This window comes from Carcharhinus amblyrhynchos, chromosome 24, assembly GCF_965287045.1.
Source record: "Carcharhinus amblyrhynchos chromosome 24, sCarAmb.v2.hapA, whole genome shotgun sequence".
Taxonomy (NCBI): domain Eukaryota; kingdom Metazoa; phylum Chordata; class Chondrichthyes; order Carcharhiniformes; family Carcharhinidae; genus Carcharhinus; species Carcharhinus amblyrhynchos.
Genome location: NC_137347.1, coordinates 43,922,665 through 43,933,942, shown reverse-complemented (window position 1 = coordinate 43,933,942; position 11,278 = coordinate 43,922,665). Strand labels below are relative to the sequence as shown.

At 43.1% G+C, this 11,278-nt stretch overlaps 1 protein-coding gene across 1 annotated transcript; it reads left to right on the top strand.

Annotated features, from left to right (window-relative positions):
- Positions 1-7,287: 7,287 nt before the first annotated feature.
- On the top strand, positions 7,288-8,624 carry LOC145357870 (transcription factor Sox-12-like). The gene has a single exon (XM_080211425.1). It carries the CDS (start codon positions 7,315-7,317, stop codon positions 8,341-8,343), a length of 1,029 nt encoding a protein of 342 aa, XP_080067551.1. The 5' UTR covers positions 7,288-7,314; the 3' UTR covers positions 8,344-8,624.
- Positions 8,625-11,278: the final 2,654 nt, after the last annotated feature.

The window sequence follows — 11,278 nt, the reverse complement described above, 5'->3', positions numbered from 1 at the left end:
TACAGCATTCCTGTTATATTCAGTGATTTATGTTGCAAGTTATTCTAGCTGGGAATGCACAGTGCTGCACACAGATGGTACAGTTTTGCAACTTGGACATTTATTATACCAGGCAAGAAATGTTGAAAGGAATCTGACTCCAGCTTTAATGATGTTTTCTCCAGGGACGGATGACTCACTTAAAGTTGTTTCACTTAAAATCATGATTTTCAGGAATACAATCATAAATTTAAATGGGAACTTACTGAATATAACAAGTTTACTTACATGTAAAGTTTGATTAAAGACAATGCCTGTTGTACAAATAACAATTCCCAAACCTGAGTGGTGGTGGAGAAGACAGCAATACAAGGGTTAGCTACACTCCAATGGCAGAGAGTACATGATTCCGAGTATCATTTTCAAAATAACCACATTCTGAAATAAGTTAGTGACTTTTTTATATGTTGTAAAAGCTATGTCCGGCTTTCATCTCTTCTCTATTTAATCTTGCACAATTCACAATCGCCTTACTTACCTAATTCCTGTTTTAAAGTTTTTTTCTGCATCCCATTTCTGTAGCTTGTTTTTATACATTTTCTAATCTGCTTCAGTTCTTCTTTATGATTTCTCTTGCATCTCTGCAATGCCAGGTGTAGCTGTTCACAGAGAAAAGCTTTAATTAACATCCTTTCTCCCGGTTTCTTTCTTTTCTCTGCTTTCTTGTGCGTTACTCTTTGGTTGTCAAACATGTTTAGAATTTTTCTGTTTCCATTGTTACTTGGCTTTGCAATCTGTATTTTGTTTCTCATCCCATTTCCAAGGTTGACAGTAATACCTTTCTCTGCTAAAGATGGTGTGATTTGATTCAAGGCTCTGTCTCTTTCAACATCCTGTTTTAGTTTCCTGTCCTCTCTATGTAAATGTATACCACAGGTCACTCACCCTCGCAGCCTGCTCCTCAATTCCATTTTCTAGCTCATTCACCACAGCTGAATTTCTGGAATTATCCTTCCCAGACCACGTTTTTGCCTCTAAAGTTATTGACATTTCCTTTTTCTTGATCTGCCTCTTCATTCAGAAAATTGCTTGGAACAAACACAACAACTGACTGAGATTGCTGAATGTGGAATTACTTTACTCACATGAACAGCCTCCACACTCACTCATGTAAGAGTCATTGTATTAATGCGTGCAATTAAAATGTAATCTAATTATCCAGCATTAATGCTGTCCAGCAGTTTCACATCTTTTATTTAATATTGAAGTTTAAAAATCTGTCTTTTTAAAAGAGGTGAAGCTGCTTCTGAAAAGTGAAGAGGGGATTTGGGCCTCTTGGACTCTCGATGCTGTGATTTACACCATGCAGCTCAATGGATTCATCGAATGGTGATATTGCAGATGTGGCTGAAGAAGGAGGAGGAGGACATTCCCCATCGGGATCCCACTTAATAGGTTGTTTTATGTGAGGGACCATGCCCTTGATATTAAAAATCCAGTCATCAAAGCATCTCCTTCTAGCCTAGAGCAGGCTACTTGAATAATGAGGAAGCAATTACACAGGACAGACAGAACTCATTTGTAGCTTAGCCCAGGCACAAAGATTACAGGTAGGAAGACATTTTTAGAGACTAGAACGAACATTGGGACGTTTATGTGGATGGAATCTGAACATTGTTTTTGAATTGACAGAAGACATTTATAATACACAAATTGCATTTTCATCAGACCGATATATTCCACATTGTATTTGTGTCTGAGGGAAGAAGTGTAATATTAATCAGACTAATACAAATAGATATAATTGAGAAAAGCAAAACAAACTCATGCCCCATTCTATGTTCAGGGTTTATTGTTCCTAATTTGTCAATGATTCCAAGATTAATGGCAATCTAGTCAGTCCATAGAATCTCTACAGGACAGAAGGAGGCCATTTGGCCCATTGAGTCTGCACCAACTCTCCAAAAGAGCATCTCACCCAGTCCCCTGATTCCTGTAAACCTGCACATTTACCATGGCAACCCAACTAATCTACCCATCTTTGAACACTAAGGGGCAGTTTAGCATGGCCAATCTGCCTAACCCGCATATCTTTGGACTGAAAGGGGAAACCGGAGCACCTGGAGGAAACCCATCAGACACGGGAAAGATGTGCAGACTCCGCACAGATAATTATCCAAGGCCAGAATTGAACCGACCTACCTGGTTGTGTGGGGCAAGAGCGCTATCTGTTGTGTCACCGTGCTGCCCCAATCTCTGAAAACATTTTTAACATTACAAGTGAATCATGCTATTGTGGAAAAATATGGTTGTATGTGTATGTTGTCAAAGAAAACCAAAGACTCAGACAATCAAAGATTCTACAAATAATTTATTTGACCTCCCAATCTTCCAACTACATAGAAGTTATTTTAAATTCATTCTCGAGATGCGAGCATCAATAGCTAGGCCAGCATTTATTGCCCATCTTTAATTGCCCCTGACAAGGTAATGGTGAACATTTCTTGAACTGCTGCAGTCGGTGTGAGTGGTACATTCACAGTGCTGTTGGAGAGGAGGTTTCAGGATTTTAACTCAGTAACAATATATTTCCAAGTCAGAATGGAGTGTGACTTGGAGGAGAAGTTGCAGGCTGTGGTGTTCACAAGCTTCTGCTGAACACTGTTCTTCTAGCTGGTAGAGGTCCTGGGCTTGGAAGGTGCCACTGAAGGAGCTTTGACAAACTGCTGATGTGCATCTTTTTAATGGCATACCTCTTCCATTGTGGATCAGTGGTGGAGAGAGTGAATGTCTAGGTAGTAGGTGGAGCGCCAATCAAATGCACTGTTTTGTACAAGATGAAATCTCAACATACACATTGATGTTATCAGGCCAAAGTAAATAAATATTTGCAAATGCTTTGGAAATATCCAGTTTCTGGTGAATGTGTTGAATGGATTCCACTATAGTTGTTATGGAGAGTTGTGTTCTCTATTACTCCAGAGTTTATATGTCAGGAGATCAGTGTCAAATTCCAACCTTCCAAGTCTGAAGAAATGTTCCATTGCTCTACCTTTGCTAAGTAAGGTAAAAATTGCCAAGTTAATGCAGTCAAACACTCCAAAATGTCGTGAATTTTCCTGATTCAAGATCACACACATTACAAAGTGAAGCTGTAACTGCAGTTAGAGAGTTGCCATTGATGTTTATGACTGTCATAAAGGCTCAGAAAATATGAACATTGTAAGCAGCTCAGCAGAAATCAGACCTTTTTGAAAATAAACATTCTTCATTCCCCTAAAATAATACAACTATTATCCACAGAGTGTTCTGTATCTGTTTAATGAGCAAAAACGCATCACCACCTTCAAACAAGCGGAATTCTCCAGAAATGGTACAAAGAGGTTTTGGAACAAAACAGACAGGAAGGGATGTAAACACAAATATTGTGACTATTTGAAACACACAAGACAATTTGTAACACGTGTGACATACGTAGTGAAATAATTGTAATTTAACTTTAATCTTTATTATAATGTAAGCACTGATTGCCACTAGTATAATCAAATTGTTATGAAGACATTAAACAGTGGCATACATCCAAAAGAACAGTATGATTATGTGGTTTATGTGTACAACTGAAATTGTGTGTCTCCTTCCCTCTGGGCCAATCTGTAATTAAACAAAGTCCAATAAAAAAATAATTGAATGGAGAAGTACCACACCAGGAGGAAACTAGAAAATAATTTTAACCAGAACGACAAACTTCCCAGATTCTGTGAAGGAGGGGGCATTTTTCCTGCTGATTTTCAATCAGACGCAATCCTCAGAATTGAACCCCATTCGAATCAACACACAATTCACAAACCCTGTCAGTAAGTGACAGCATCCCCTTTTTATTGAGAAATAGCATCTTTTTTTATTCTGACTGCCAATTATCCTCCATCAGTTGGAAGCATTCTCACCTCCGAGTCACCTGGTTGTAGATTTACATCCCGTTTCTGTGCTTAAGCAGAAAAATCAAGGCTGATACTCCCGTGCAATTGCTGACGAAATAGTTTCCTTTTTAAATCTTATTCTTTCTGAGGATGTAGGCACTGGTGGCTGGCCAGCATTTAGTGCCCATCCCTTTCGTGCCTTTTGCAATTGCTGAAGTCCATGAGGTATAGGCTCTGTTAGAAAGGAAGTTCTCGGTTTGTGATCCAGTGACAATGAAGGAGCAACAATCCAGAGCCAAGTCAGGCTGGTGTGGGAGGTGCAAGTGTTGTATTGAGACCCCGACTGTTCTCACAGGTGATTGTAAAAAATCCCGTGGCAATATTTCAAAGATCCCCCCAGCAGGGGAGTTCTTTGTGGTCAATATAGATCTCAATCTACCTCCCAAAAACAATTTATCTGGTCATTACCGCACGGCCGATTGTGGGAGCTTGCTGTGCACAAATTGGGTGCCATGTATCCCACATTAATGCATTCTTACCTGCAAAGAGTTTTGGGATGGCCTGGGGATGTGAAGGTGCTACATTAGGCAAAATATTAAGTTATTTGTCAAATCATGAAGCTTTATCTATAATTGCCGAGCTCAACCTGACTGATGAGATCATCTTCTGCAGATTTACAAGAAATTATCGCATTTCCCACACCTCTCTTAGAAATTTGCTTCTAAATGACGTTAGGATGTGTTTATATCCCATCGCCACTTGGAATAGTTTAACGGAACAGGCTAGTTTCAACATCCATTCACCTGATCAGCATCACTAGGCTCCCTATTTTGGTTCTGCTCCTGTGAAGCTTATCGGGAGGGTTTCCTGCCTCCTAAGGTGCTATCTAAATGCAAGTTGTTTTTGTTCTGGCCTCAGACCACCCAAGAGCAACACCACAGAAAATTAACTAAATCTTCTATCTGTGAGACTAAATATCCAAACTCGTGTTCACACCACATTTCACCAATCGTATTTTAGCATTACCGCCCTCCCCCCCGCCACCCCCCAGTCAGCTCCCCACTCCTTAGACTCCGAACAATTCAGAGAAAAACTGAGTGATCCTAAACTCCCCAAAATAAATCTTGAAAATATTACATTTTATCTGCAATAAATCTATTCCTGAACAAACTGGTCTAATCTTTCAGTGTTGACAACAACGGGAAAGTTTAATTACAAAGTATCCCATTCTGCAAAAAAATCCATGCAGTATGCTTACAGTCATTAAATTGTTAATCAATTATATCACATGGTTATTTAAATTGATTTTCCTATATCGGGTGTCATGCGAACAGAGGATAGCCGGACAGCCCGTAGAAACTTTGAAAAGGATGGATGGTTCCCTGATTAGCCGTTATATTGTCTGGAAGCTGAAAATGGCCTTCAACATGGAGTAAAAAATGGGCAAGTCAGAGACCTCCTAAGTCTAGCCTGTTCTCATCTGATAAATGACGGTTAATTCCACACCTAAAACTCCGCTATTATGGGACAGATTTCCAGCTGATTCATAACTGCTCACAACCTCAGAGAGGACTGATAGCTAAAATACAATTCCCAAATGTCCAAACATTCTCCCTTCCATCGGGAAAAAGACAGAAGTCTGAGGTCACGTACCAACCGACTCAAGAAGTTTCTTCGCTGCTGCTATCAGACTTTTGAATGCACCTACCTTGCATTAAATTGATCTTTCTCTACACCCCAGCTACGACTGTAACACTACATTCTTCACTCTCTCCTTTCCTTCTCTATGAACGGTATATTTTGTCTGTATAAAAGCAAATTACTGCGGCTGCTGGAATCTGAAACCAAAAGAGCAAACGCTGAGAAATCTCAGCAGGTCTGGAGATCAGTAGCGCAGTCTCTCCTTACAGATGCTGCTAGACCTACTGAGATTTTCCAGCATTTTTTCTTTTGCTTTGTCTGCACAGCGCGCAAGAAACAGTAATTTTCACTGTATATTATTTACATGTGACAATAATAAATCAAATCAAATTAAATCAACAGTGCGCAGTTTAGGTGGATTGGCCATGTTAAATTCCCCCTTAGTGTCTCGGGATGCACAGTTTGGCGAGATTAGCGGGCTAAATATGTGGAGTTACGGGGATAGGGCCTGGGTGGGATTGTTGTCGGTGCAGACTCGATGGGCCAAATGGCCTCCTTCTGCACTACAGGGACTCTATGAAAGAATGGTCACTGGCGCAGAGTTGGTCATTCTATACTTGAGGGTTACAATGTTATGTTTGAACCAGACCTTCTGACCATGTGGGATTTGTCTCAAGTCTCATCGCCACCAGTGGGCACCACAAGGCAGCAATGATGACACCTTGCTTCTGTTTTACTTCGTGCTTCTTTTGGTCTTTTGGATCAGATCCCCAGCTGCATTCTCAAGTGGATGTGAAAGATCACCTGACAGGCTGCTGCTGGGGTTGGAGTTTTACCTGTGGCTCCAAACACAGCTCTCCGTGTTCGAGGCTGTGGGTTTGAGTCTCACTCCAACAAGTCCAACACAAGTTCCAGGCTGACACTCTAATGCAGTGCCGAAAGGGTGCTGCACTGTCAGAGGTGTCATCTTTCGTAATGTGAGCCGAATGTGCTATCTACCCCCGCGGTTGGATCAATGAGATAGCATGACACAATCCTGAAAAACCAGGTGAATTTTCTAAAATGTTCTGGGATCCCTCAGCCAACATCATAGAGATAGTCACGGTGCTGCTGTTGGTGGGGTCTCGCTGTGAGCCAGTGTGGTGCAGGATTTGCTCTCACAATGACTACAGTTCGAGAGTGTCTCATTGGTTACCAATGGATGTCCCAGGGTTGAGGAAGGTGCTATAGAAATGTAAGTCTTTACTATGTCACACTGGTCAATCTGCCGGTCCCAGATGGGGAGGGCAGCCGCTGCGGACAGCCGGGGGAGCGGCTCCCACCTTCCCCTTTGACCCAGTGAAGATGCCCCGGGGCTGGGCCTGGTGTCCGGTCCCAGGTTGTTGACTTGCGGCCGGACAATGACCCATTCAGCACGGACCATCCCGCCAATCCGGAGCCTGCGGGCAGCCAGCGCCCATTGGCTGCGATTGGGAGTGATGTCATTGGAGCAGGGGGAAGCCACGCCTCTGCGCTGTGATTGGTGGGTCCGGGTGGCTGTGATTGGCTGGGGGAGCTGTCAATCAGCGGGATTGTATCCATGGGGCGCGGGTTGATGTGGAGACAGGAATTGATGAGGGGATGAGCCGGGAGCGGCTGCTCTGAAGCTTCGCTGCTGCGAGAAAGGGGCTTTCGGCAGCCGCGACATTGATTGTTTTTGGGGGGAAAAGTTGCCGGGTTTCCTTCTCTCTCCCCCCCACCCCCACCCCCCCCACCCACCCCCTTTTTCCCGGAGAAAATGGTGCAGCAAACCAAGAGTTCGGGGGGCAGTCCGAGCAGCAGCTGCAGGGAAGCGGCAGACAGCGGCATCAGTGACATGAGCGCAGCTTCCAGCCCCAACCCCGGCTTCTCGGCTCATTCCGGGGAAGCTCCCTGGAGCGCTGCCTCCGGCAAAGCCGAGGAGGAGGCGAGCTGTAACCCGGACTGGTGCAAAACCCCCACCGGCCACATCAAAAGGCCCATGAACGCCTTCATGGTGTGGTCTCAGATCGAGAGGAAGAAGATCATGGAGCAAGTGCCCGACATGCACAACGCCGAGATCTCCAAGCGCCTGGGCAAGAAATGGAAGATGCTGAAGGACAATGAGAAGACGCCGTTCATCAGAGAGGCGGAGCGCCTGCGGCTCAAGCATATGGCCGATTATCCCGATTACAAATACAGACCCAGGAAGAAAGTCCGCTCCGAGGCGGCAGCGGAGGAGAAAAGCTGCAGGAAGGAGGTGAAATCCTGTAAGAAGCACAGCCGCCCGCCCAAGGGGAAGCTGCACCTGGAGCGCTCCAAGGCCAAGAGAGCGAAGATGGTGCGGGCGGCGGAGCCGTCACCCTCCGAGTCGGAGCCGGAGCCGGCCAGTCCCTACAACCCGGACTGCAACGACAGCGATGCCTCCTGCCCCGAGCTCTCCCCCTCCTCCTCCTCCTCCTCCTCCTCCGGCAAGGACGCCCGGCTGCCTTCCCCCGACCCCAAGCGCAGCGCCCAGCTGACGGCCGCCGTCTCCATGTCGAGCCGCTCGGTACCGGGCAGACCCCCGGAGGAGTCGGACCACGAGCTCTTACTTTTCGACTTGAGTTTGAACGTGGCCGCCGGCGCCGAGCTGCTGGAACTGAGCGCGGCCGGAGCGGGGAACCTGTCGCTGGACAAGGACACCGACCCGCTGACCAGCGGCTGCAGCCCCGTCTCCCACTTCGAGTTCCCCGATTACGGGACCCCGGAGGTGCGGAAAATGATCTCAGGAGACTGGCTGGAGATTGAATCCAACATCTCCTACTAAGGAACAGCGGCTCCCGGGGAAAAGCGGCTTCCCCGAGGGATATTCTAGATTACAGAAAGGAGCGAGCGACTCGAATATATTGGATGCAAATCTTATCTTGGGAGGAGGGAAGCTTCCTCCTTTTTCGAATCAACCTTTCCTCTGGCAAGTGGGAGTTGATCTTATCAGGGTGCTTTAGAGAAACGGCATTACTGGTTTTCAGTGACGAGCACAATTAGTCAATGGAAGTGAAGAATTTCCCAATTTTAGCGATTGATTCAAAAGGGAGCAGAGAATATTATTGAATGTGACCGGGGGGGAGGGGGGTAATAAATACAATCCCAATTTTTGCGGGGGGTGGGGGGAGAGATAATCCGTCAATAACAAGGTTTTTAAGGAAATGAAGGTGGTCCCAGAAATGGGCTTGAAAAAAAACAAGTTTTTAGGATAACAAGGTTCCGGCTGTAGTATCTTTGTGGTTTGTGCAGTGATTCTGGAGAGAGCGATAATAACTCATTGTGGTTCTAGTTTTACGAGTTAGTGTCGTGGTTTTAGCCCGTTTAACGCTACACAAGTGGATTGATTTCGGGAACGCGTCGCCCTCGATCCAGATCCAATGTGAATTTACAGTGGGGGGGATTCGAAGGGTTTTTATAGTATTGGCCTTGCCGTTAGCCTGTTTAGGAAGCAACTAATAAAGTATTGATTATTAACGGATTTTTTTGTTTATGTATTGAGACAAGCTGGTTACAATGTGCAGGACTGAGATATCTTCACTAATATAAGCAGAAAAAAAATGTTTAAAATGTGTCTAAATGGTTTGCGCATTTACAAAGAAACAGGCTGGGTTGTAAGGATGTGGATACAATTAATGTGGAACTTTTAGCGAAAACCCTAGGTGAAGTTAAGGAAGAAATAGTTTTATTGTGCCAATTTATTACAGTGTATCTATTATGACAGGGATGATTCTGAAGAAATTAAATGAACATGTTGTGGTCTTATCAGTACCTCAATAAATGAATCTTCGTGGCATTCTTAGTAGGAGAATTGTGATAGCTAGGAGCTGTTTGACACAACGTAGCTTTCTGTATTCGGTTCAAAGGCGAATGTACTGTATGTAGTCTGGCAGTTCGTCTCAGTGGGCTCTGATCATTGTATAAAACTACTGTGAATTTTAAAACCCTATGATTAGTCTCAGCTTCTGATTGCTCAGGACTATAGAATTCAGAGAATGGGAATGCTACCTTCAGGGTTTCTCTGAGCTGTTATAGTTAAAGCTTGCTTCGGAGGCAATGCTGCCGAACGCTATAGCATTCCCTCAGGTTCTTGTCGTGTCTGACTCATGTGTTGGTCGTCAAGTATTCACATTGGATTCTAAATTAAAGGTTTACAGGGAGGTCTTACTAAAGGAAGTATAATTTCCTGCATTATGCACAGTATGAAATCCAGTACAGCCTGGTGGTACTGAAAATGTTGAATGCCCACCATTACCCCACTCGTTTCTGATGAGCATTGTGCTGGATTTTTTTTTTGAGGATCATCTATCAGAAAGGGAGGGGCTTTTTTTTTGTTTCATTTAGAATCGATGCAGCACAATCGAAAGGCTCATGAAAACAGCAAAAACAATCTTCCTTTTTCTGTAGTCAAAGTGGATTTTAATATTTCTCAAACGCACAGGCTAATTTATTCTATCCTTGCCATAGGAGTCAAGGTACTGTACATACATTTCGAATTTTAAAAAGAAACAGAACTTAATTTTTTTTAATTTGTGGGGAAAGATAAAATATTGATGCTTCAATGCTTTGTTTTTTTCCCTTGGTGCTTTAAAATACAGTTCATAAAAGAGAAAAGGGAATTTTGTTTCTGCTCTGTGCCAGTTTGGCAATGCTGCAACGTGGATCTATTAACATCAGTACCATTTCATTCATCTGTACAGCATGCTCAGCAGGCATTTAACATAGGGTTTCCTTCTTACAAGGAATTGAGTGGGAGGCTGAGTGCCATGAATGCTGTCAATTGGACCTTTTGCCAGAGTCTGGTACAATATCAACTTCCATACAAACAACAAGGAAAATAAAGCTAACAATACTCTCTAAACTGGAGGTAAATACATAAAGGGATGATCATTTTTCAATTCTGAAGAACTTATGGTTCAAGATATGAAAATATCTATCTTGTGAAACCACTTCAACAGATCATCATTTGGAATGACTCTTTTTGCAAACTGAATTTGTTCAGTCTTTCCAAATTTAAATTGCTCCAAGACAATATTTGGATGTTTTGCAGTGTGAAAATTACTGATTGCAAACAATTTGAGGACAAAATGACCAAAAACACTCAGCCTAAAGGAAGCAATATCAGCATTGAATTGGAGAGATGTGGCAATAATTCCTGACTGCCCCCACCACCGTTCCTGTTTTTTTTTTGAAATATAATTCTTCCAATTGCAACAGATAATTGACTAGTCATTTTTACATGCAATTTTTGCAACATCACTCCAATTCAATGTGGTGAAATGGTAATCCACCCAATAGTCTCCATAGGTAACAATATCATATTGTACCAGCCTGTGGAAGTCAAAAGGTTCCATAGAACAGCATTTTGTGTTAATGATTTAGAACTCTATCCAAAGACCAGCACATCATTCCTCAAACAACTGGCCTAAAATGGGACCATGCTCATTGACTTCAGGAAAAAAAAGCCTTTATATTGTGAATTTTCTGATGTGATTTTATTTTAATCCAAATATTTCCAATACCAGCATTTTTTAGTTAACTGGTTGGTTCTGTGTGGATTTTAATTTATTTTTTCAGGGTGTGCTTGTTTAACTGCATGCATGTGTATAAGTATGTATAGAAATATGGTCACATGTATATGTGTACCAGTGTATGTAGGTATATTTATACATTATAGCTTGACTGTTTAGACTTATTTTAAAAAAGAAAATTGTGATAGA

Excerpts from the sequence above, each read along its gene's own strand:
- LOC145357870 (XM_080211425.1), top strand. The coding sequence starts at position 7,315 with ATGGTGCAGCAAACCAAGAGTTCGGGGGGCAGTCCGAGCAGCAGCTGC.